The sequence below is a fragment of the Salvelinus alpinus genome, chromosome 6 (assembly GCF_045679555.1).
Source record: "Salvelinus alpinus chromosome 6, SLU_Salpinus.1, whole genome shotgun sequence".
Lineage (NCBI taxonomy): Eukaryota > Metazoa > Chordata > Actinopteri > Salmoniformes > Salmonidae > Salvelinus > Salvelinus alpinus.
In genome coordinates, this window is record NC_092091.1 from 19,660,651 (window position 1) to 19,687,251 (window position 26,601).

A 26,601-nucleotide genomic window follows, 5' to 3' on the forward strand; every position below is an offset into this window, starting at 1 on the left:
GAAATTTCAATTTTCCTAGCGGTGTTAAACATTCTCAAGATTCAGTCCTGATTCGTATCTGGGAGAACTAGTGACAGCATGACTACTGCCACTAAAACTGACATGCGGGCTCAGAATAGTGAAAACTTGAAACATTTAAACATCTGACAAGCCAGTACACAAATTAGGTTAGAAGATAAAAAATAAATAAATACGTTTACAAAATATTTTTTCTGTAAAAAAGATGTTCCTTTAGAATAGATGTCTTGCATGCTCAGAATGGTACACACATGTAGACTTACGTTATGTAAAGGATTGACATAAGTGGGTTTCTACATTTCAGCCATATAGATTGGCCATCACCCTACAACAGTCTCCCTTCATTCCCCCTGTAAACAAGGACAATTAAAATGCTAATGAGTTGAGAACAAACCCTTGAGTGATTGATACTCTCGACGGAGAAATTAATTTGATTTTAACAGAGCAGTTGGCAAGATAAATAGATAGTGCTATGTGAGTCCTCTCCTTGATTGATAAATAGTTAGATTGATGACTGTTTTTATACAAAGTTGAAAATGACTTGGCCTTGATAAGGACATAGAGTTCTGTATTATACAAGGTCAACAGAATGTTCTATGTCAAGTCGCTTTGCATTGTAGTGCTATTTAAATATTAGACTGGTGAAGTTATTGTTGGTAAAGTGATATTATCTTCAGTCAAGATTATACTGAAAAACATGGTGCAAGACTCTCAATGTATGCAATTTATTCCAAGCAATTTCTAAAGGCAAAAATGCTGAGATTCACTGTGGACACTGAGAATCTTTTTTAAAAGCACTTTCTCTTCAATCATTTTACATTTAGGGAGTAAATAATTAATTATATGAGAGTGTGGAACTCCTGTTTCATAGCTCAGCTACCTTTATGGACGGCAGCAAGTATCGGCAGTTCTCAAGTTTGTATTATTTTTTACATGTTTTTCATGGCCTATTAAATCACAACTCGTCCTGTTTTCCCATGAATCAGTGGCAGGTAGCTAGTGTGCTGTGCATAATGGTAAAAGAGTTATGCATTCAGGCCCTGGTTTGTGGGCCTAGTTTGTGGCCCTACCTTTGTGCTTGTGTAAGATACAGCAATTTGTAATTCAGCACATAGACACCACTCACACACTGTTGCATAGATCTCAGCAACAGAACAACATAACTTAACATAAGCCAACATGTTAGCAGTTGCTGTAGGTGGATGGTGTGTATGGGGAGGGGGATTCTGGATGATCCCAGCTATCTCAAAACACAGGCTTTCATACTTGAACAAGCCAATGTTTCTCTGTCTCTTCAATAATCAGGCTGACAGGAGGAACCCGAACATGTCTCTGATACAGACAACCTGATGCACGCATGGCCACTGACCTACATATCAAACTACTCTGGTATGAGAGACAATAATAGTATAAAGGAGGGCTGACATTTCTACTTAAGTAAATACATACCCTCACGCCTGGCCCTAGCCTCTTGTGTTCCCTACGTGAGATTTGGCTAGGGGGCCCCCAACCTCGTGGCATAACATTTTAGTGGCCCTCTCTTGAAAGCGGAGAGAAAATATTAAGCTTAAAGTAAATTTCCTGCTATTCTAGATATTTTGCCATGGGGTAGAGAGACATTATCCTGCAATTCTACACATTTTGCAATGTCATGCCCAGGGTTGGTAGGTTACTTTCTAAATGTAATCTGTTTCAGTTACTAATTATCTGTCCAAAATGTTAATCAGTAACATCATTTTTGGATTACCCAAACTCAGTATCGTAATCTGATTACATGTATTCTTTTGGATTACTTTCCATTTAAGAGGCATTAGAAGAAGACAAAAAAAGATCCATCAAACGCATTTGGTGTCATCATAGTGGTCTCTGACTTGTGGTCAGACTCACTCAGGTGGAAAAATCTTCAAACTGCGCCTTTTTGCTGAAATGAATGTCATTGAGAAAACAGAAAGGTGTCATAATGTATTTTTTCTCAGACATCATTTCTGAATTTAAAAGTAATCCAAGAAGTAATGCAGTTTTCCAAAAGTATCTGTAATCCGATAACAATATTTTTACTGGTAATGTAACTGATTACTGTTCCATGTTTTTTTGTAATCAGATTAAAACCTTTTGTCAATAGGGGGAGCTGTTAGCACTTTTTGTTTTTTGACGTTGCCTAATTAAACTGCCTAGTACTCAATTCTTGCTCGTACAATATGCATATTATTGTTATTATTGGATAGAAAACACTCTCTAGTTTCTATAACCGTTGGAATTATGTCTCTGAGTGGAACAGAACTCATTCTACAGCACTTTTCCTGACAGGGAGTGAGATTTCAGAAATTTTGGCCTCTGGTGCCAGGTCAGTTTTAATGTCCCTGTGAATGCTATGAGGATACAAACACTGCCTACGCCTTCCTCTAGATGTCAGTAAGTGGTGACAATTTGAATGGAGTCGATTGCGCAATCAGGGCCTGTATAAAACACCAAAGACCGGAAGGAGCTTTCTTTTGGACCCTGCGCTCGACGCACGATGGACGTCGGACTGGCCTCTTTCCAAGCCTTGGTTTAGCCAGTAATATATCGCCGGTCATGTTTTTACTCGTTATAGGTGTTAAAAACATCATAAGGTAGTTAATTTAAACCGTTTTATAGCAATTTATATCCGTTTAGTGCGATTTTGAGGCATTTATTTGTGACGTCCTTCCATGAGCTGGGCACTTTTCCTGTACATACCGAACGTTAGTGGCCATTTCGACGGGACAAGAGGACATCTTTCGACCAAAAGACGATTAGACCGGAGAAAGGATACATTGCCCAAGATTCTGATGGAAGAACAGCTCATAGTAAGAACTATTTATGATGATAAATCGCTGTTCTGTTGAAAAATGTTAAACGCATATATCGCCATTTTGTTTTGTGTAGCTTCGCTTTGGCGGACCCGGTATTGCACAGTAAGGATAATTTTAGAAATGTAATTCAGCGATTGCATTAAGAACTAATTTGTCTTTCGATTCCTGTCAACCCTGTATTTTTTAGTCAAGTTTATGATTAGTTATCGATTAGACTAGATCACTCTCAAAGATGGCGCCCGACATTTTCAGGCCAGTTTTGCTACTATTCTCATTGTATAACCACGTTTTTTTGTGGCTAAATATGCACATATTCGAACAAACTCTATATGTATGTTGTAATATGATGTTACAGGAGTGTCATCGGAAGAATTCTGAGAAGGTTAGTGAAAAGATTAATATATTTTGGTGATGATAACGTTATCGCTCCCTTTGCCTTGAATTCATGCTGGGGTAACGTTTGCACATGTGGTATGCTAATATAACAATTTATTGTGTTTTCGCTGTAAAACGCTTAGAAAATCTGAAATATTGTCTGAATTCACAAGATCTGTGTCTTTCCATTGCTATGCTTTGTCTATTTTTATGAAATGTTTTATGATGAGTAAATTGGTAATACACGTTGCTCTCTGTAGTAATTCTAGTCGCTTTGGGGAGATTTGTGATGGTGGCTGCAATGGCAAACTATGATTTATACCTGAAATATGCACATTTTTCTAACAAAACCTATGCTATACAATAAATATGTTATCAGACTGTCATCTGATGAGGTTTTTTCTTGGTTAGTGGCTATTTATTTCTTTATTTGGTCGAATTGGTGATAGCTAGTGATGGAGTGGAAAAATAGTGGAGTAAAAAAAATGGTGTCTTTTGCTAACGTGGTTAGCTAATAGATTTACATATTGTGTCTTCCCTGTAAAACATTTTAAAAATCAGAAATGGTGGCTAGATTCACAAGAAGTGTATCTTTCATCTGGTGTCTTGGACTTGTGATTTAATGATATTTAGATGCTACAATTTACTTGTGACGCTATGCTAGCTATGCTAGTCAGGGGGGGGGGGGGGGGGGGTGCTCCCGGATCCGGGTTTCTGAGGCAGTAAAAGTTAAGTGCAACTGTCAGTACCTGTAATCAGTTACTCCCCAACCCTGCTAATGCCATGTTAATATGATATTTGAGTGACAATGACCAACAAAATCAATATGGGCCCCCTGGAGGTCAGGGCCTTTGGACACATGCCCTGCATGACCGGTTGGTATTCGGCCATGATTTCTACAAGTTTAGATAACTGGCTAGACTAAATACCAATCAAAAAATTGTTACCTGACATGACTAATTGAGTGTCTGTCAGTAGCTTGGTTTCCATCCAATTGGCGACAGATTTTATTGCCATTGTTATAAAATCCGCAAAAAGAAAATATGTGAATTTTCCCACCAGTGGTATGTTTCCACCAAACTGAATTGCTGCGGATTAAAATAAATCACATTTTCAACTCTACCAATAGCTTTGTCAAAAAGCTTTATGAATACATTTAATTGATAATGGCAGGACCACAGAGCATATCATCACGTGACTCCAAGTTTACTTCGATATGTTGGTTATTATATCAACATTTGTGCAAAAGGCATTCCCACCGCCATTTCCTCTCATAATACATTTTAAATACACAAAAAGTTCCCACCATGTTGAAGGAAAAAATGATCTGTCGCCATTTATAAAATTGTACCGAAACTTGCTGTTTCCATCACAGCTGTCGTGATTGTTTTTAATACGGTGTGACTTTACTCGTATAAAAACTGTGGATGGAAACCTGGTTAGTGACTGACAAAGCAAGAGAAAAACTGTGGATGGAAACCTGGTTAGTGACTGACAAAGCAAGAGAAAAACTGTGGATGGAAACCTGGTTAGTGACTGACAAAGCAAGAGAAAAACTGGATGGAAACCTGGTTAGTGACTGACATAGCAAGAGAAAAACTGTGGATGGAAACCTGGTTAGTGACTGACATAACTAGAGAAAAAGTGTGGATGGAAACCCGGTTAGTGACTGACATAGCAAGAGAAAAACTGTGGATGGAAACCTGGTTAGTGACTGACATAGCAAGAGAAAACGTGTGGATGGAAACCTGATTAGTGACTGACATAGCAAGAGAAAAACTGCTGATGTACAACTCTAAGCAGCCGCTTATGTTGCTGTATACCCTCCCCTGGGTTGTGTCTTTCAGCAGGCCTGTTGTGCATTCTATTCACTGTATTGTGTAAAATAAAAAGGATGTTCCTTCATCCTATGCAATAGGTAATTCATGCCATTGCAGTGGTAGTTGCACTGCTGTACAGTAAGGCAATACACAGTAGAGATTACCTGGACAGTTGTGTATAGTTCTGTTATGAGGCTGTGTCACTAAACTTTTAACAAATGGCACCTCTGCATCCCAGTGCCTGGAAAAAACCCACTCGGCATCTGCATCATAAATCTTGGAAAGTTACAATAATTTGCAATTCACTCCCTCATCAAAGGCAATATTACCCTAATTTATTATGTCCCTGCACACGGGGTGCGCAAAGGCTGTGGAGATAAGAGTTTATCAGGAGGGGGATTGATTTTCATTAACTTGATTGTAATAAAGATGAACTGCCGGGCTTGCACACTGACCAAGAGCCACACTTTATTATAATTGGGCCAATTTATTTCATGAGCCAGTGGCTCTACTTTTTTTGTCCTCCCTTTTCCCACTGCTCTTTAAAATGTTCTTCCTCCATTCATTACTGTAGTGTCACAGCCATACTGTTTCTGTCACTAAATAGCCTATCTTTAGATTTTTACTACACAGGCCAATTTGTCAAGTCAGTGATAACATATTTGTTTGTTTTCCTGTGTCTACCTAAGACATGGTATATTTTCATGGATATACTGTACTTTTTGTCAGTATTGCATGAAGGTGCTATCTGTTCGTGCAGCTGCCATGATTTATATTCATTGCACTGATAGCATAATGTGTGTACAGTATTTATGTTTTCTGAGTTTCTTTATTTGTAACGCAATCATTTCGACGGTTCCTGCCCAATATCCCTCCATAAATATACGTGGTCGATGAAAATGTAGCATCATTCCCTCTGGTTTTTGTTACCCATCAAAATTGGCCTTAAAATATATAATTTCCAATAACCATACCATCAGAGGTAACCTATTAAATAGCAGAGCACTGGGCCCTCAGTCTTTAGGATGACAGGTCATTTCAATCACTCTACACCTTGCCTCATTAGGTTTCTATAGGAGTATAAAATGGATACATTTCCCCTACTGCCTGGCTCTATGCTACACTGTGAATTCTAGAACAGACTCCTATCAGATATTTTCCAATGAATTATCACGAGTTTGTTTACGGAAGGTCTTGGAGGTGTTGCCCTAGAGATTGCATGTGATTGGTACTGCTGGTAATGTGCTGAAAGGGCATAAGGCAATCAGTGATAATGGCCATTTCAGCACACTCAATTACCCTATACCCATAGACATACACAGGGATGGACACCTGAAATGGCTGTTTGTGCAACGACTCCCCTTTTCTGTGGTGTAGTTATGCATTTATTACACATCTGAGAATGCAACATCCAGTTTGAAATTTTATTGTAAAATTGAAAAAAAGGAGAGAAAGAGAAAAGCCCCAATAAGCATTTCCTTTTATACATACTTTATCGTAACAGAACAATAAAAGAAATACATTAAATAAATTATGAATTAAATAAATACATCAGTAAATAAACAATTAAAGAAATAGATTAATAAATACATTTACATATCAAGTTTCTTACCTGATCAAATAAATAATTATAAAACCATTAAATCCTTAATAATTAATATGAAATAATCTAAGCAGCAAGTATTCAAGAAATGTCAACAAGGGGAAAAACGTTTGGTTTCTCAGGCTATTAAAGAACACATATTTTAATTGATTTATTATTTATAAAAAGGTACTGCTTTCCATTTCAGTTAACCATGCTGTACTGAGCCCATCATTCAGATAGGTGGTGCTCTCCTCTTGAATTTTTTAAAAACTGTAAACAGCATTGTTCTGGTCCAGGTTAAGAGAATAGCACTGAAATGTTTCCCTTGCCCTATAACATGTCAATAAAGTCTACTAAACAGATTCAATACTTTTGTCATATAGTTTTGTATGCTTTGTGCTGAGAAACCAGAGGTTTAACATCTTTATGAAGCAAAAACCCTCCCCTCCCTCCCCATTCCACCCATTCAACCCACCCAAAGAAAGGACCTGTGCTGATTTTCCATAATATACAGATTTCATATTAATAATAAGCTACTATCCTTAGCATTCAAACCATAGGTAAATAATAATATTGTTAAAGCAAGTAGCTAGTACCATTATTATAATCTTTAACCCCCCAGCCCCCCTATTGAGCATGCTCAGATATTGAGTGAGCATCATGGTTGGAGAGATGGAATGACAAAGTTTGAACATGGCAGAATGTTGCGAGAATGAAAACAGTGTAAAACATTTCACTGGCTCAAGCACGTCGTTTCAATTTTAGTTAGTGCAATGAGAATTACTAGTGTTGCCTCCAAATCAGATAGGACAGCACCTGTAAACTCGCGCACAATGGGCAAATAATACTGGAATTGATATAAACAGTCTCCATCCACACGCCTCCATCGCAATTATTGTACTCTTTAAACTTTTCCCCCTCCACAAAAATAACCTCACATTTCTCAAACTAATTACATTTCAGCCACAGTTGCCATCTTTAATTTGTATTACCCAAGCTGTTGAATTTAATTCGATTTTAATAATGTAAAAATCCCTCCAGTAGCTACCCTTGGGGCACATGTCTGTATATAACAGCTTCCTAAGGTGCCAAGTACAGACAGGGGAGGGAAAATGGAGGGAACCAACACAGTAACTCATGAAAAGACTGTGTTCAAATACCTACCTTGTCATTATGTTCTTAATCTATCTTGTTCTATAATTTGCGACTATTTCACCTACTAAAACATCATCAAACATTTAATCTACTACTATTTACTACTACCAATTGCACTGCTGCATATGAATATTGTTCATCTTTCATCCGCTTCTCCCTTTTTTGGATATAGAATCTGCACATTTTAATGTCTGATGGAGGAATTAAATAGATGTTTTCCCTTTATAAATGCATTCGACTGAGATTTGGCAACTCCGATGTTGATAAAGGCATTACAACACCGTGACAGCATACAAGAACTCTAGCCTGTTGTTGCTGTCAGTGGGCAAGTTCAGTATGCATTGTCCATTTGGTTTCAATGCTGAGGCTTACATTCAGCACTCTTCAGAGAGCACTAAATATATATGCTGGTAGGGAATACTTGCTCAGTCAAATTGTCATTCTGGTTTGTTGCTCAGTTATTCAAACCCAAGAGATGCCATTTGCCAGTCATCAGGCAGACAGACAGACGGGATGTGTGGTGGAACAAAACAGTGACTAAATAGGCAGAATGAGCAGAGAGAAGCTAGGCTGGACTCTGTCAACCTACAGGAGAGATAGAGAGAGAGAGAGAGGGAGAGAGCGAGAGAGCAAGAGAGAGAGAGAGAGAGGGGGGGGGGGAGAGGGGGGGAGAGAGAGAGGGAAAGAGAGAGGAAAAGAGAGAGAGGGAGGGAGATGCCTCTCAGTGGGAGATGGATAGGCATCAGAGGAGAATGAGTATGATAATAGAATAGCTTTGCGATGGAAATTAGAAAAGGGAATAGAATTGAGTAGAACTACTACTACACCGAAGAGACACATCTTCAAACCAATTTCATCCCAGACATATCATTAGTGTAAACCATGTTCATATTTAATTGGAATTGTAACTTCTACTGCTTTAACAGTTCACTTTTTCTAATCAATCTGGCCATATGTGTTGCCAACTACTAGAAAACACAGTATTGGTTGTTCAGGCTAATAGTCTGCTTTGGTGTTGTCCCTCTGTGGCAGAGTTTGTGTTCCTGGTTTTGACTCCCCTTCCGAGCAGCTGCAGTAACTACATTTAAAGTCAAGCCTGCTGCAGTCTAATTGATGGATCATTTTGCTATTAATTTGACCTCCTAAGGCTGCTAAAGCCAAGCTGTTCCTCATGGTAAAAGAGCTCTCCTCTCAGTGTGCTATTGTGCCCAATGGAAAGACTGCATCTGCTCTTTAGTTAAGTCCCATCTACAGCAAACAGGCAGGCCTCCGTTTGACCTCATTGTTTGCTGCTATGCTACATAGAACCATTTGTTTCCATTCCAGGAATGTATTAGATATATGTCATGTGTGTTAATTGATTGTGCATCTTTTGCCCTGCAGTGTTGCTCTCCATCTGATCAATATTAGCATTACCCTAATTATGATGCGCGTTAGCTCTCAGGTCCCCGTAAACTGATGGTCCCTATAAAAAGAGATGTGCTTGAGCGGGGAGGGCCCCCCCTGCAGAGAGCAGCTGGAGAAGGTTGACAGCGGAAGGGGGCAAGACCCGGCAAGCCCTGCGCAGCTTGGATAGCAATTTTATAACCATTGTCAGGCTAATTTGTATATTTTATTAACCAGTTAAAGGTGTTGCACTTCTTTACTACTACATATCCACACTACTGGGTGGCACTTTTACCGCTGTTCTTAGTGGTCAGATTAACTGTATTGTCAGTGCTTTAATGATGCTGCCTGGCTTTTTCCTGACACGGAATGCCTTTTTCTGCAATGAAAAAGATGGGGGTCCACAATGACAATACATCACGATGGAATGCAGTGCACTGACAGAGGACTACAACAGCAGATGATTGAAGACATTGCTCAATACACTGTATGTCTTGAATGTTTGGTTTGACACAATTTACAGGATATCTTTTGGCACTACTGTGTTGAGCTTCATGTGCAACTACTCAGAGTTGCCTTATTGCTCCAACCAGAGAAGTTACTAGAGAGAGATATGTCGAAAATGAAAAGTGCAAAATTGGAATGTAAGGGTGAAGGATGACTGCTAAAAGCAAATCTGAACATGCCCGAAAAAATCTCTAATCCACATATTCTACGTCCACTAAAATAGTATAGCTTTTAAAATATTTTTATATTTTTTATATTTTGTTTAAATATTCTCAAACCCAGTAACTATAAATGTAAAAGGAAAATAAACCAAACCCTTTTTCCTCCTTCAACCGGAAGCTAGTAAGTTTCTTCTTAAGTTTTAACTTGTAACATTATTAATTGTAGTTTGCAGTATTAGAATCAATATAGTATATATTACCGTTTAGAACAATACAAATGTTTGGTCCTTTGGTCCCTTAGGGGTGAAATATTTTCAGATGTACTGTAGCTAATGGAAACCTCAGTGACCCGAGAAAGCCATAGTTCTGCGCTTGCTTAAAGATGGTGAGAGAATTAGAGAAAGAGGGAAAGAGTAAGAAAGTCCATCAGTGGGACAGAATAGCTTCTTTTACCACTTTTTCTTGATCTTCAAGTGTTAACCCTCATTTGTCCAGTATAGTAAAAGCCACAAGCGCCTTTTTCTTTATATATATGTGTATATAATACGTATATAGAAATCTATTTGTTGTTGCTGCTTTTTGTTTGTTTGTTGCTTAATTAACAATTCAAGTCTCAACGAGAAAAGTTCTGTTGTTAAGAGTTTCACATCTTTTTTCCATTTTTTACTTCTCTAGTCTGTCTTGCACTGTGCCGTTTGTTGCGTTGTTGTTGAAGTCCTTCTGTGTAGTTTCTGCTAACTCCACACCTCCTCCTATAGCCTTCTGTGTAGTTTCTGCTAACTCCACACCTCCGCAGTACCCTATGTCTTCTTCATAAGTAAATGCTGATATGTCTTCAAAAATTCCTCGTGTTGATGTTTTTTAAAACATTTTTTTTTGTTTTCAAAGAAAAAAGTTGAACTCCAAGATATCTTCAGTTTTCTCAAAACCTAGAAAACAAATATCAAAGCATGTTTAGATCTAGCTTACTTTCTTTTGAAGTTATTTAGATATGTAGATTACATTTCTTGAGGTATAGATTTTACAGTTATTTGTAATTATTCAATTCTGCCCATGATATCAGTGTGATGGTTTGGAGAAAGCCAGCCCACATTTGCAATTCAGTCAATCTGTGTCTATCATGATGATGATAGATTTTCCCATTTCTAGTTGACAGGCATTCTATCAGTCTGAGTCTATAAGAAAGTCCACTGGGCTTACCTGTGCTGTTGCAGTGAATACTGAGGGCTAGGCTGTGTCAGTAAGGGCGGCTGGCATCCTTCGGTCGTTTCAACTGGACTTTCAACCTCTTCATTCCAATCTGAAAGCCGTTCATGGCTTGAATAGCTGCCTGTGCGCTAGCTGGGTTGTCGAAGCTCACAAACCCTATAGGAGAAAAGACACAAAGTGTATAAACCTAAAAGCCAAAACTGTACAATACAAAAATGTAGCCAAAGAAATATTGAATTATGAGGAAACAGAGAAATGATTTCAAACAATGCCCTTGCTCAATCTAATAGCATTATGCTTTGACTATTTATTATATCAAAGTTCTTATTTTGATGGGAACAAAAGTAATGTTGAACAATATTGAACAATATATAACAATTTCTGTCATTTGAACCATTTTGCTTCTCCATGTAGCTTTGTGCAAACACTCTCAAACGCTCTTCAATATATATCAATGAGCATGCGTTTGTGGTTGTGCCACTTGCACAGCAAAGCAGAGCCCACACAGATGAACACAGAGAGACAGGCCGAAGCAGAGGCACATGTGTACGGCCCTAGACACTCAAGCCCAAACTCATGCTGAGCATCCTGTTTCCATCAAGTGTAAGAATAAAGCCTTAAAAGTAAGTGACCAGAAACTGCAGTGGAGTGTGGCTCCGGTTGATGCACTCCCCAGTGTCTAGAGTGTCATTAGCAACAGTCGATGACCCATGAAAAACAGCAGGAGCCTCCCCAGGTCTCCTGCCACATGGGAGGGAGGTGTCTGCCTATAATGCCCCATTAGAGGGAAGGGTTAAGGGGGAGAGAGGGAGGGAGGGAGGAGGAGAGGATGAAAGGAGGACCCCGAGCCAACCGTGCCACAGATAACAGGGAAGGATGTGGACTTAAACCTCCTTTAAGGGGAGCTCTCCATGTCAGCTGTTCTCCATGCACCATCAGTCTGAGTTTAACCCTCTTCCTGCTTTCTAGATGAATTACCCTACAAAGCAGCCCTGTCAGACCTAACATTATGTTGTAAATGCATAGTGTATTAGTCAATACTGCAAATAGGTCTTCTTTTATGAATTTCTATGTTATTAAGTTCGCCCTGAGAGCATGGCAGAAATCAGTTTTACCCAGGGATGTGCGGCTCCTTCAACTGAAAACAAATGCTGATCTATAATTGTCCTTTGACACATTTTTCATCCTTCATCCCCACTTTGTTTTTTCAAGCCCAAAGTCAGGTCTGGTCTGTGGAGCCAAGTGGGACCAGATCCAGGTTGGGGTGTGAATCAGCACCAGTGCACCCTGGGTATTGACAGGTATTGGGGTTACAGAGTGGTGATCTTGATTCTGTGGCTACATACATCCTATTCCAAAGCTTTTGTAGTAAACAGATAGATAAACGCTTTTCAAGCTCTGAGGACATCCCCACTGAGATAACAAAGGGATTATAGGCTACCAATTTGTTTAAAAAGTTCACTTTTGTTGAAATAGCACAGGAATCATACTATCATTGCCTTGTTTGCAATACATGAAACTGTTTTAATTGATTGGTTGACAGAACAAATATAGACCACCTATTTATAACTAGCTTTAAAACTAGTACATCGCAAAAACTCACCGAAACATTTGCTCTGGTTGGTAGCTCGGTCCATAAAGACCTTGGAGGAGATGACGCTCCCGAAAGGCAGAAACATCTGCATGAGTTCATTATCTCCAAACTCCTGTGGCAGGTGGTAGATGAACAGGTTACAGCCCTCGGGCCCTGCGAACACACAGAAACCATGGAAACCACAATCAGACCTATTTACTGCTTTATGTATCACTGCCTGCAGACCCGTTGCTTCTCACTTGGTCAGGGAACAGATCTGAGGAGCACGACTAATGGAGTGGCAAAGAAATACATTTGTTCTGAGTTCTGTGACAGTATTTATAAATAATAACACTGTGCTTACCACCACAAATACAAATTGTGCATTTTCCAACTTCCAACTTGTGCATTTTCCAACTGATTTGATTTTGCATGGTGTGGCACCATGACATCACTGAGGTGGAGACTTGCTGATTGGTTTAGATGGAGACGTTCAGAGGCAGCATTAAGCCTTCATTCAAGCATCTAATCTAGTCAAACAATGGTGGAAATCAGACTATTTCATCAACACAAAGGCCTACATAATAATAATAATAAACGCATACTTATTTGAGGAAAAACAGATTGGTAACGACTTAGAAATAGTGAATCCAAAATGACATGACATCCCACATAGTTGTCATCATAATCAGCTAAGCAGACTGAGATGTGACTAGAAATGTGTTTGAACCCAGTCAATGGATTACACAATGCAATCAACCAATACTGTACATGCTCTAATGTAATCTCCATGTAGTCTACTTTTAGGAAAAGGTTGAAGCCAAAGTCCATCCTGCATCACATAGATGATGATGATTGATTAGTTTTGCCCCAGATAATACCATTATGCGTACAGAGTACCATGTAACACTTTAACTTTCAAAATGAGAACATTTAATCACTGCATTATAACACCTGGACAATATTACTAGGAAAGTGTAATAACAAAATATGAAATGCAATTGTATTTAACATAATACTCTTAAACCTGTAAATTGGAATATAGAAATATGACAATAAAGCAATAAAAGTGAATATTTACAATAGCATTGTAAAATATAAATATTATTCTCTCACCCTCACCTTCTCTCTGTTGCTGCTGCTGGATGACCTGTGATGGCTGAGGCAGAGTCTGACCTATGGGAGTCAGTGTGCCGGCTGGGTAGATAGCTGTAACACACGCACGCACGCACGCACGCACGCACGCACGCACGCACGCACGCACGCACGCACGCACGCACGCACACACACACACACACACACACACACACACACACACACACACACACACACACACACACACACACACACACACACACACACACTTTGTATTGGTATATCTCATATAGATCTCTATACGTCTCAATACAGTATCTCTCTTGTTTTCGGTCAGGTATGCTGTGTATATGCTGTCAGTTATGTAGTTTGTCATTCAATGTTGCATTGCAAAATAATATGCACCTGTAAAGATACAGTAGCCATTCTGCTCCATGGTACACCAACACATCCCTGATTTTACTCCTGCACCATATTAGTGCACATCTCTCTCAGTCTGGGTCAGGGCTTAAGGGCTCGGGTCAGTGTGCACAGTACCTGTGCTGTGTATTGCTCTACTTCTCGATGTGTACAATACCTGTGTATTGCTGTACTCCGGTGAAGGCTTGCTGGAGGGTGTCTGCGGCGGTGGGGCTCTGGGTGGAGTAGGGCGAGAGACCGTTGGTATACATGGTCTCAACGGCGGGATGTCCGTTGTGCTGATGGTGGGGGATACCCGTGAAGCCATTGACGATGGGAGTGACGATGTTGGGAGTGGTAATGTTGGCTGGTGGCGAGCTGAGGCCTGCTGAGACAAGGACATTTATACTTTTTCAGACTACCCCCCACACACATATATATACCCACACATACACACATACACAATTTTGCTCACTACACCTCCTTTCCCTCCATCACAAGGACTGTTACATAGCAGGCGCTGGTGGTGAGACATCCCGCTGGAAAACTGGGACCCTGTAAAAAAATGAGCCTGTCTGTTGTGTTTCCGAGATACCCTGCTGGCTCTGAGTATGAACAGGATGAGGAAACCATTATGCAACTCCAGTAAAATCCTGAGAGATAGAGGAGATTACAGTGAAAGATTTGCTCAGAGTGGACAGGGAGAGCAAAACATAGACTCCTACCCTCTTTAAACATCATGAAAAATATCCAATAGTTTGACACACCATGAATAAGCACACACACACACACACACACACACACACACACACACACACACACACACACACACACACACACACACACACACACACACACACACACACACACACACACACACACACACACACACACACACACACACACACACACACACACACACACACATGGTTGCAGGATGTTTCACGGTTCGAATAGAATTGGATGATCCTTTAAAACCAGCCTCTTGTTGAAAATGTGCAATCTTGGGTGTAATGTGAATGAGTCTATTTGAGGAGGATCTCAATATGGATGGTGGCTACTTTGAAAGTAAGCTCCATGGTGGAGCATCAGCCCTCGCTGAGAAACGGCCCCTGGGGACCACCTCGGTAAAGACAGAGTAGTAAAGAGCCTCTATAGAGAAGTAAATAGTTTCTATAGAGAAGTAAAGAGCCTATATAGAGAAGTAAAGAGCCTCTATAGAGAAGTAACGAGCCTCTATAGAGAAGTAAATAGTTTCTATAGAGAAGTAAAGAGCCTCTATAGAGAAGTAAAGAGCCTCTATAGAGAAGTAAATAGTTTCTATAGAGAAGTAAAGAGCCTCTATAGAGAAGTAAAGAGCCTCTATAGAGAAGTAAAGAGCCTCTATAGAGAAGTAAATAGTTTCTATAGAGAAGTAAAGAGCCTCTATAGAGAAGTAAAGAGCCTCTATAGAGAAGTAAAGAGTCTCTATAGAGAAGTAAAGAGCCTCTATAGAGAAGTAAAGAGCCTCTATAGAGAAGTAATGAGCCTCTATAGAGAAGTAAAGAGCCTCTATAGAGAAGTAATGAGCCTCTATAGAGAAGTAAAGAGCCTCTATAGAGAAGTAAATAGCCTCTATAGAGAAGTAAATAGCCTCTATAGAGAAGTAAAGAGCCTCTATAGAGAAGTAAATAGCCTCTATAGAGAAGTAAATAGCCTCTATAGAGAAGTAAAGAGCCTCTATAGAGAAGTAAAGAGCCTCTATAGAGAAGTAAAGAGCTTCTATAGAGAAGTAAAGAGCCTCTATAGAGAAGTAAATAGCCTCTATAGAGAAGTAAAGAGCCTCTATAGAGAAGTAAAGAGCCTCTATAGAGAAGTAAATCTTTTCTATAGAGAAGTAAAGAGCCTCTATAGAGAAGTAAAGAGCCTCTATAGAGAAGTAAAGAGCTTCTATAGAGAAGTAAAGAGCCTCTATAGAGAAGTAAAGAGCCTCTATAGAGAAGTAAAGAGCCTCTACAGAGAAGTAAAGAGCCTCTATAGAGAAGTAATGAGCCTCTATAGAGAAGTAAAGAGCCTCTATAGAGAAGTAAATAGCTTCTAAAGAGAAGTAAATAGCTTCTATAGAGAGGTAAAGAGCCTCTAAAGAGAAGTAAAGAGCTTCTATAGAGAAGTAAAGAGCCTCTATGGAGAAGTAAAGAGCCTCTATAGAGAAGCAAAGAGCTTCTATAGAGAAGTAAAGAGCCTCTATAGAGAAGTAAAGAGTCTCTACAGAGAAGTAAAGAGCTTCTATAGAGAAGTAAAGAGCCTCTACAGAGAAGTAAAGAGCTTCTATAGAGAAGTAAAGAGCCTCTATAGACAAGTAAAGAGTCTCTATAGAGAAGTAAAGAGCCTCTATAGAGAAGTAAATCTTTTCTATAGAGAAGTAAAGAGCCTCTACAGAGAAGTAAAGAGCTTCTATAGAGAAGTAAAGAGTCTCTATAGAGAAGTAAAGAGCCTCTATAGAGAAGTAAATATTTTCTATAGAGAAGTAAAGAGCCTCTACAGAGAAGTAAAGAGTTTCTATAGAGAAGTAAAGAGCCTCTATAGAGAAGTAAAGAGCCTCTATAGAGAAGTAAAGACCCTCTATAGAGAAGTAAAGAGCCTCTACAGAGAAGTAAAGAGCCTCTATAGAGAAGTAATGAGCCTCTATAGAGAAGTAAAGAGCCTCTATAGAGAAGTAAATAGCTTCTAAAGAGAAGTAAATAGCTTCTATAGAGAGGTAAAGAGCCTCTAAAGAGAAGTAAAGAGCTTCTATAGAGAAGTAAAGAGCCTCTATGGAGAAGTAAAGAGCCTCTATAGAGAAGCAAAGAGCTTCTATAGAGAAGTAAAGAGCCTCTATAGAGAAGTAAAGAGTCTCTACAGAGAAGTAAAGAGCTTCTATAGAGAAGTAAAGAGCCTCTACAGAGAAGTAAAGAGCTTCTATAGAGAAGTAAAGAGCCTCTATAGACAAGTAAAGAGTCTCTATAGAGAAGTAAAGAGCCTCTATAGAGAAGTAAATCTTTTCTATAGAGAAGTAAAGAGCCTCTACAGAGAAGTAAAGAGCTTCTATAGAGAAGTAAAGAGTCTCTATAGAGAAGTAAAGAGCCTCTATAGAGAAGTAAATCTTTTCTATAGAGAAGTAAAGAGCCTCTACAGAGAAGTAAAGAGCTTCTATAGAGAAGTAAAGAGCCTCTATAGAGAAGTAAAGAGCTTCTATAGAGAAGTAAAGAGCCTCTATAGAGAAGTAAAGAGTCTCTACAGAGAAGTAAAGAGCTTCTATAGAGAAGTAAAGAGCCTCTACAGAGAAGTAAAGAGCTTCTATAGAGAAGTAAAGAGCCTCTATAGAGAAGTAAAGAGCCTCTATAGAGAAGTAAAGAGCCTCTATAGAGAAGTAATGAGCCTCTATAGAGAAGTAAAGAGCCTCTATAGAGAAGTAAATAGCTTCTAAAGAGAAGTAAATAGCTTCTATAGAGAAGTAAAGAGCCTCTACAGAGAAGTAAAGAGCTTCTATAGAGAAGTAAAGAGCCTCTATAGAGAAGTAAAGAGCCTCTATAGAGAAGCAAAGAGCTTCTATAGAGAAGTAAAGAGCCTCTATAGAGAAGTAAAGTGTCTCTACAGAGAAGTAAAGAGCTTCTATAGAGAAGTAAAGAGCCTCTACAGAGAAGTAAAGAGCCTCTATAGAGAAGTAAAGAGCCTCTATAGAGAAGTAAAGAGCCTCTATAGAGAAGTAAAGAGCCTCTACAGAGAAGTAAAGAGCCTCTATAGAGAAGTAATGAGCCTCTATAGAGAAGTAAAGAGCCTCTATAGAGAAGTAAAGAGCCTCTACAGAGAAGTAAAGAGCCTCTATAGAGAACTAATGAGCCTCTATAGAGAAGTAAAGAGCCTCTATAGAGAAGTAAATAGCTTCTAAAGAGAAGTAAATAGCTTCTATAGAGAAGTAAAGAGCCTCTACAGAGAAGTAAAGAGCTTCTATAGAGAAGTAAAGAGCCTCTATAGAGCAGTAAAGAGCCTCTATAGAGAAGCAAAGAGCTTCTATAGAGAAGTAAAGAGCCTCTATAGAGAAGTAAAGAGTCTCTACAGAGAAGTAAAGAGCTTCTATAGAGAAGTAAAGAGCCTCTACAGAGAAGTAAAGAGCTTCTATAGAGAAGTAAAGAGCCTCTATAGAGAAGTAAAGAGTCTCTATAGAGAAGTAAAGAGCTTCTATAGAGAAGTAAATATTTTCTATAGAGAAGTAAAGAGCCTCTACAGAGAAGTAAAGAGCTTCTATAGAGAAGTACAGAGCCTCTACAGAGAAGTAAAGAGCTTCTATAGAGAAGTAAAGAGCCTCTATAGAGAAGTAAAGAGTCTCTACAGAGAAGTAAAGAGCTTCTATAGAGAAGTAAAGAGCCTCTACAGAGAAGTAAAGAGCTTCTATAGAGAAGTAAATATCCTCTATAGAGAAGTAAAGAGCCTCTATAGAGAAGTAAAGAGCCTCTACAGAGAAGTAAAGAGCCTCTATAGAGAAGTAATGAGCCTCTATAGAGAAGTAAAGAGCCTCTATAGAGAAGTAAATAGCTTCTAAAGAGAAGTAAATAGCTTCTATAGAGAAGTAAAGAGCCTCTACAGAGAAGTAAAGAGCTTCTATAGAGAAGTAAATAGCTTCTATAGAGAAGTAAATAGCTTATATAGAGAAGTAAAGAGCCTCTATAGAGAAGTAAAGAGTCTCTATAGAGAAGCAAAGAGCCTCTATAGAGAAGTAAAGAGCCTCTATAGGGAAGTAAATAGCTTCTATAGAGAAGTAAAGAGCCTCTATAGAGAAGTAAAGAGCCTCTATAGAGAAGTAAAGAGCCTCTATAGAGAAGTAAAGAGCCTCTATAGAGAAGTAAAGAGTCTCTATAGAGAAGTAAAGAGCCTCTATAGAGAAGTAAAGAGCCACTATAGAGAAGTAAAGAGCCTCTATAGAGAAGTAAAGATCCTCTATAGAGAAGTAAAGATCCTCTGTAGAGAAGTAAAGAGCCTCTATAGAGAAGTAAAGAGCCACTATAGAGAAGTAAAGAGCCTCTATAGAGAAGTAAAGAGCTTCTATAGAGAAGGGAAGATCCTCTATAGAGAAGTAAAGATCCTCTATAGAGAAGTAAAGAGCCTCTATAGAGAAGTAAAGAGCCTCTATAGAGAAGTAAAGAGCCACTATAGAGAAGTAAAGAGCCTCTATAGAGAAGTAAAGAGCTTCTATAGAGAAGGGAAGATCCTCTATAGAGAAGTAAAGATCCTCTATAGAGAAGTAAAGAGCCTCTATAGAGAAGTAAAGAGCCACTATAGAGAAGTAAAGAGCCTCTATAGAGAAGTAAATCGTTTCTATAGAGAAGTAAAGAGCCTCTATAGAGAAGTAAAGAGCCTCTATAGAGAAGTAAAGAGCCTCTATAGAGAAGTAAAGAGCCACTATAGAGAAGTAAAGAGCCTCTATAGAGAAGTAAAGATCCTCTATAGAGAAGTAAAGATCCTCTATAGAGAAGTAAAGAGCCTCTATAGAGAAGTAAAGAGCCACTATAGAGAAGTAAAGAGCCTCTATAGAGAAGTAAATCGTTTCTATAGAGAAGTAATGAGCCTCTATAGAGAAGTAAAGAGCCACTATAGAGAAGTAAAGAGCCTCTATAGAGAAGTAAAGAGCTTCTATAGAGAAGTAAAGAGCCTCTATCGAGAAGCAAAGAGCCTCTATAGAGAAGTAAAGAGCTTCTATAGAGAAGTAAAGAGCCTCTATAGAGAAGCAAAGAGCCTCTCTAGAGAAGTAAAGTACCTCTATAGAGAAATAAAGAGCCTCTCTAGAGAAGTAAAGTACCTCTATAGAGAAATAAAGAGCCTCTATAGAGAAGTAAAGTACCTCTATAGAGAAATAAAGAGCCTCTCTAGAGAAGTAAAGTACCTCTATAGAGAAATAAAGAGCCTCTATAGAGAAGTAAAGTACCTCTATAGAGAAATAAAGAGCCTCTCTAGAGAAGTAAAGTACCTCTATAGAGAAATAAAGAGCCTCTCTAGAGAAGTAAAGTACCTCTATAGAGAAATAAAGAGCCTCTATAGAGAAACAAAGAAGTAAAGTAAAAACAAAAGTAATATGAGGCTAAATTAAATTGTGTTCTCAGTATATTCTTCATAATCCCACTAGTGCAATTGAAAGTATCTATATCAAATGTTGAGCAGTTTCACCCCCTTTTCTCTCTCAGAGATATACACTGAGTGTGCAAAACATTAAGAAAACCTTCCCAATATTGCGTTGCAATCCCCCACCCCTCACCTCTTTTGCCCTCAGAAGAGCCTCATTTGGTCAGGGTATGGACTCTACAGGTGTCGAAAACGTTCCACAGGGATGCTGGCCCATGTTGACTCCAATGCTTCCCACAGTTGTGTCAAGTTGGCTAGATGTCCTTTGGGTGGTGGACCATTCTTGATACACACGGGAAACTGTTGAGCGTGAAAAACCCAGCACGTTGCAGTTCTTGTTACACTCAAATTGGTGAGCTTGGCACCCACTACCATACCTCGTTCAAAGGCAGTTAAATCGTTTGTCTTGCCCATTCACTCTCTGAATGGCACACATACACAATTCATTGTCTCAAGGCTTAAAAATCCTTCTTTAACCTGACACTCATGCAGCCAACCGCTGTGACCAGGGGAATTGCCTGGGTCCCGGTGAGAGCTTTTGTGTCTTTTGCACCATTTCTTTGTTTAAGCTCCCTGCAATTGCTTGTTTTCTGCCGACCTGTGATGAATTAGTCTGCAGCTCTGGCCCATTCTCTTGCGGGGCCCCAGGAGACTGCTGCTCCCCGTTCTGAGGGCTCAGACAGCCAGTCTGGCAGACCACACGCACTCTACTGTACAGCGCCATAATGCAGCCTCTCCATCATCAGGCAAATTCATTTTCCAAGGCTTAGCAGTGGGTGGCGGCCGCCGTGTGCCTCAGGGTCAGCAGGCAGATGCAGTGTGGGATAAGAGCCCAGAGAAAGGAGATTATAGAAGTCACAGGTTGGGAGATTGTGCTGGTTGGGCGGCACTGGTGGACCTTGGGGCCAGGGAGAGCCCAGTGTATCATGGAGGAGAGACAGCAGCAGGTAGCCATGTCCACCACGTGTAATGTGAGAGAGTACAGATATAAATAGAGAAATAAATAGCTTTAAATAATTAACACTACTCAGCTTAAATCAAAGTTAATTCGTCACATGCATCTACAGGTGTGGACTAACAGTGAAATGCTTACTTAAAGGTCCCTTCCCAACAATGCAGAGAGAAAGAAAATAGAGAAATAATAGAAAAGTAAAACACGTAGTAATAAAAGTAGTAATAGATACACAATGAGTAACGATAACTTGGCTTTATACAAGGAGGACCAGTACTGAGTCAATGATAACTTGACTATATACAAGGGGTACCAGTACTGAGTCAATGTGCAGGGGTACGAGGTAATAACTTGTCTATATACAAGGAGGACCAGTACTGAGTCAATGTGCAGGGGTACGAGGTAATAACTTGTCTATATACAAGGAGGACCAGTACTGAGTCAATGTGCAGGGGTACGAGGTAATAACTTGTCTATATACAAGGAGGTCCAGTACTGAGTCAATGTCCAGGGGTACGAGGTAATAACTTGTCTATATACAAGGAGGACCAGTACTGAGTCAATGTCCAGGGGTACGAGGTAATAACTTGTCTATATACAAGGAGGTCCAGTACTGAGTCAATGTCCAGGGGTACGAGGTAATAACTTGTCTATATACAAGGAGGACCAGTACTGAGTCAATGTCCAGGGGTACGAGGTAATAACTTGTCTATATACAAGGAGGTCCAGTACTGAGTCAATGATAACTTGACTATATACAAGGGGTACCAGTACTGAGTCAATGTGCAGGGGTACGAGGTAATAACTTGTCTATATACAAGGAGGACCAGTACTGAGTCAATGTCCAGGGGTACGAGGTAATAACTTGTCTATATACAAGGAGGACCAGTACTGAGTCAATGTGCAGGGGTACGAGGTAATAACTTGTCTATATACAAGGAGGTCCAGTACTGAGTCAATGTGCAGGGGTACGAGGTAGTTGAGGTAGATATATACACATAACTAGGAATAAAGTGACATAGTGAAGAGTAGCAGCAATGTATGTGATGAATAAAAAAAGTTTGTGCAAAAAGAGTCAAGGCAGATAGTCCTGGTAGCTACAGTATTTGGTTAACTATTTAACTAACTATTTAGCAGTCCTATGGCTTGGGGGTAGAAGATGTTCAGGGTCCTCTTGGTTCCAGACTTGGTGCATCGGCACCACTTGCCGTGCAGCAGCAGAGAGAACAGTCTATGACTTGGGTGGCTGGAGTCTTTGACAATCTTTTGGGCCTTTCATAAACACCAGTATATATCTCTGAGAGAGATAACACCTATATTGACACCAATATATTGACACCTATTGACACCTATATTGACACCAATGCACTGAGTGTACAAAACATCTTTCAATGACATAAACTGACCAGGTGAATCCAGGTGAAAGCTATGATCCCTTATTGATGTCACATGTTACCCACTTCAATCAGTGTAGACGAAGGGGAGGAGACAGGTTAAATAATAATTTCTAAGCCTTGAGACAATGGATTGTGCATGTGTGCCATTCAGAGGGTGAATGGACAAGACAAAATATTTAAGTGCCTTTGAACAGGGTATGGTAGTAGGTGCCAGGTGCACCGGTCCATGTCAAGAACTGCAACACTGCTGGGTTTTTCATTCTCAACAGTTTCCCGTGTGTATCAAGAATGGTCCACCACCCAAACGATATCCAGCCAACTTGACACAACTGTGGGAAGCTTTTTTTTTTTTTACCTTTATTTAACCAGGTAGGCCATCTGAGAACAAGTTCTCATTTTACAACTGCGACCTGGCCAAGATAAAGCAAAGCAGTTCAACAAAAACAACACAGAGTTACACATGGGACAAAAAATTGTACAGTCGATAACAGAATAGAAAAATCTGTATACAGTGTGTGCAAATGAAGTAAGGAGGTAAGGCAATAAATAGGCCAATAGTGGCAAAGTAATTACAATTTAGCAATTTACACTGGAGTGATATATGTGCAGATGAGGATGTGCAAGTAGAAATACTGGTGTGCAAAAGAGCAGAAAAACAAATATGGGGATGAGGTAGGTAGTTGGTTGGATGGGCTATTTACAGATGGGCTGTGTACAGCTGCAGCGATCGGTAAGCTGCTCTGACAGCTGACGAGTCAACATGGGCCAGCATCCTTGTGGAACGCTTTCGACACCTGTAGAGTCCATACCCTGACAAATTGTAGCTGTTCTGAGGGCAAAAGGGGTGTGTGTGGAGGGGGGGGGGGGGGGGGGGGTAAAACTCAATATTAGGAAGATGTTCCAAATGTTTTGTACACTCAGTGTATATCTCTGGGGGGTGAAACTGCTCAAACCTTTGGTATACAATAAGTACTTCGCTATGGACAGGTGGGATTGTGAAGAATATACTGAGAACATGATTTCATTTAGCCTCATATTCCTTTTGTTCACACACCCATAACATCACATAACCTACTGCTCAGATATTAGGAGCAGGCCTCAGTAAATGTCTTTCTAGCTTGAGCATGACAAAGATTGTTCTCCATATGGTGCCATACATAACAAAACATTTCATTTTATACTCCAGTGTACATATAGCCTCGCATTGTGAAAATCATATTCATTTGCAAAGCACACACAAGCATGTGAATATACATATGCCTGTTTACTGAAGGCATTGGCCCAAAATAATGACATGTTGTTTTGTACTCCAGAATGTGTAATAGGATGCTATGGGTCAAGAGATTGCTTATATTACACAACTCTGTCTTATCTGTCAGCTTTCTACAGTTATTATGCCATGAAGTGACTCTACTACATAGTCCACTTGGTTTTATGCTATGAAAGCGTAATTACATTTACATTATTGCAGTCTATTCTTTGGGAAAATTGTGGATTTACACCCTATTATGATTGCACTGAGAAAGAGGCCAGCCATATGCAAAATAAGTATGTATTATGCTAATTATGCAATCAAATCAACAAGGAGCACTGGACCCATATTGGAGAGGACCACAGTCATTATGTACACAAGGACAGTCTCTTAGTGAAGCAAGAAATAAGCATTCATAACTGATGTTTTCATTTCGTTGATTTAAAAAACTAGGTGCAATCGTATATAATCGTATATAATCTAGTTGTTCAAATGTGAAGGTAAAACGGTCTTGGTGTAGATTAAGTTAGCAAGAAATCTACAAAATGTTGCTACTGAACATTACAATCCTATCCATTGTAATGTGATGAAGTCCAGCCTAAAAAAAGGAGCTCTATTTTAGATGATGGTGAGTCTTTATATGGTAGATATTTTATAAAATGTGATTCAGTGTCGTGGTCTGTATGCAGCAACCCTGGGAGGACAAATGGGGCTTGTGCCAAAGGGGGGATTCTGTCTGAGCTGGAATCCCATGGCTAATGTGACACACAGCAACCCAAGGTGAAGCAGCCCTGAGCCCAGGCAGGCAGGCAGGCAGCCCAGTCAGTCAGACAGGCAGGCAGCCCAGTCAGGCAGCCAGGCAGCCATTCCCACTGAGGTGTAGTGCTGCACGGAGTCCTTCAGGTGGTCACAAACACTATGTCAAACAGCTCATTAGCTTCAGCTGTGGCATTAATCACTTTGTGGAATTGTCCTGCATCATGTTTTTGACCCCAATCTAAACCCACTTTCATCAATGACACAGTCAGGGCTGAATTGAATGGGAGTGCGGTTAGGCAGGGCCCTACATGGAACATATGCATTCAGCCCATGTAGTGCAGCGCTCTGGAACATAACATTATGTGACTTTGATTATACACTTCCTGCTCATGTGATTGACCTAACAAAGCACTCTTGACTGCCATTTTCCTTTCACACCCCTCCCCCTATCTGTCCCCTGGGATCGGTACATCTTTTTTTACCGTTTCATTTTGATTTCTTTTGTAGCTCAGGAAGTGCACCTGCTGAACATTATTTTCAATAAGCATCATCATGTATCATTGTAAGGACACATGCTCTAATCAAGTCAACCATCTGGCCGGCTGCTTATGCGCCATCAAGCTGAAATGCTTTACATCTGTTGATCAAATGGATGTTTCATTGTTTTCAGAGAACTCCCCGTGGCCCTTTCCTGCAGTCAATGACCAAAAGCACCCTCTTTGGCCTCATGGGTGGAATGTTATTCATATTTTTCATATTTTCATAATTAATAAAGATGATATAAAATAACATAAAGCAAAAATCCGGTGTTTCTTTGTCAAACAGTTTTGCTTACATTTCAGTCTTCTGTGATGTACACTACCGTTCAAAAGTTAGGGTCACTTAGAAATGTCCTTGTTTTGAAAGAAAAGCAAATTTTTTGTCCATTAAAATAACATCAAACTGATCAGAAATACAGTGTAGACGTTGTTAATGTTGTAAATGACTATTGAAGCTGGAAATGGCAGATTTCTTATGGAATATCTACATAGGCGTACAGAGACCCATTATCAGCAACCATCACTCCTGTGTTCCAATCGCACGTTGTGCTAGCTAATCCAAGTTTAACATTTTAAAAGGCTAATTGATCATTAGAAAACCCTTTTGCAATTATGTTAGCACAGCTGAAAATTGTTGTTCTGATTAAAGAAGCAATAAAACTAGCCTTCTTTAGACTAGTTGAGTATCTGGAGCATCAGCATTTATGGGTTCGAATACAGGCTCAAAATGGGCAGAAACAAAGACCTTTCTTCTGAAACTCATCAGTCTATTCTTGAGAAATTAAGGCTATTCCATGCACGAAATTGCCAAGAAACTGAAGATCTCATACAACGCTGTGCACTACTCCCTTCACAGAACAGTGCAAACTGGCTCTAATCAGAATAGAAAGAGGAGTGGGAGGCCCCGGTGCACAGCTGAGCAAGAGTATAAGTACATTAGAGTGTCTAGTTTGAGAAACAGACGCCTCACAAGACCTCAACTGGCAGCTTCATTAAATAATACCCGCAAAACACCAGTCTCAACGTCAACAGATTTGAGATGCAGAGTTGCAAAGAAAAAGCCACATCTCAGACTGGCCAATAAAAATAAAAGATTAAGATGGGCAAAAGAACACAGACACTGGACAGAGGAAGATTGTAAAAAAGTGTTAAGGACAGACTCATCTAAGTTTGAGGTGTTCTGATCACAAAGAAGAACATTCGTGAGACACAGAAAAAATGAAAAGATGCTGGAGGATTGCTTGACGCCATCTGTCAAGCATGGTGGAGGCAATGTGATGTTTTCGGGGTGCTTTGGTGGTGGTCAAGTGGGAGATTTGTACAGGGTAAAAGGGATCTTGAAGAAGGAAGGCTATCACTCCATTTTGCAATGCCATGCCATACCCTGTGGACGGTGCTTAATTGGAGCCAATTTCCTCCTACAACAGGACAATGACCCAAAGCACAGCTCCAA

General features: G+C 39.7%; 1 protein-coding gene across 13 annotated transcripts in view; it reads right to left on the reverse strand.

Annotated features, from left to right (window-relative positions):
* Positions 1-6,457: 6,457 nt before the first annotated feature.
* The window catches only part of LOC139578331 (CUGBP Elav-like family member 5), a 372,214-nt gene continuing 352,070 nt past the window's right edge, over positions 6,458-26,601 (reverse strand). For 7 of the 13 annotated variants that reach the window (XM_071405778.1, XM_071405773.1, XM_071405769.1 and 4 more), the window contains 5 exons: positions 14,296-14,505; positions 13,740-13,832; positions 12,654-12,797; positions 11,042-11,206; positions 6,458-10,770 (listed from right to left, as the gene is read on the reverse strand). In XM_071405778.1, coding sequence (XP_071261879.1) covers positions 11,079-11,206; positions 12,654-12,797; positions 13,740-13,832; positions 14,296-14,505 — 575 coding nt within the window. In that variant the 3' untranslated portion in view covers positions 6,458-10,770; positions 11,042-11,078. The remainder of the gene's footprint in view (positions 10,771-11,041; positions 11,207-12,653; positions 12,798-13,739; positions 13,833-14,295; positions 14,506-26,601) is intronic. The other 6 variants (XM_071405780.1, XM_071405779.1, XM_071405770.1 and 3 more) reach the window with 3 other exon arrangements.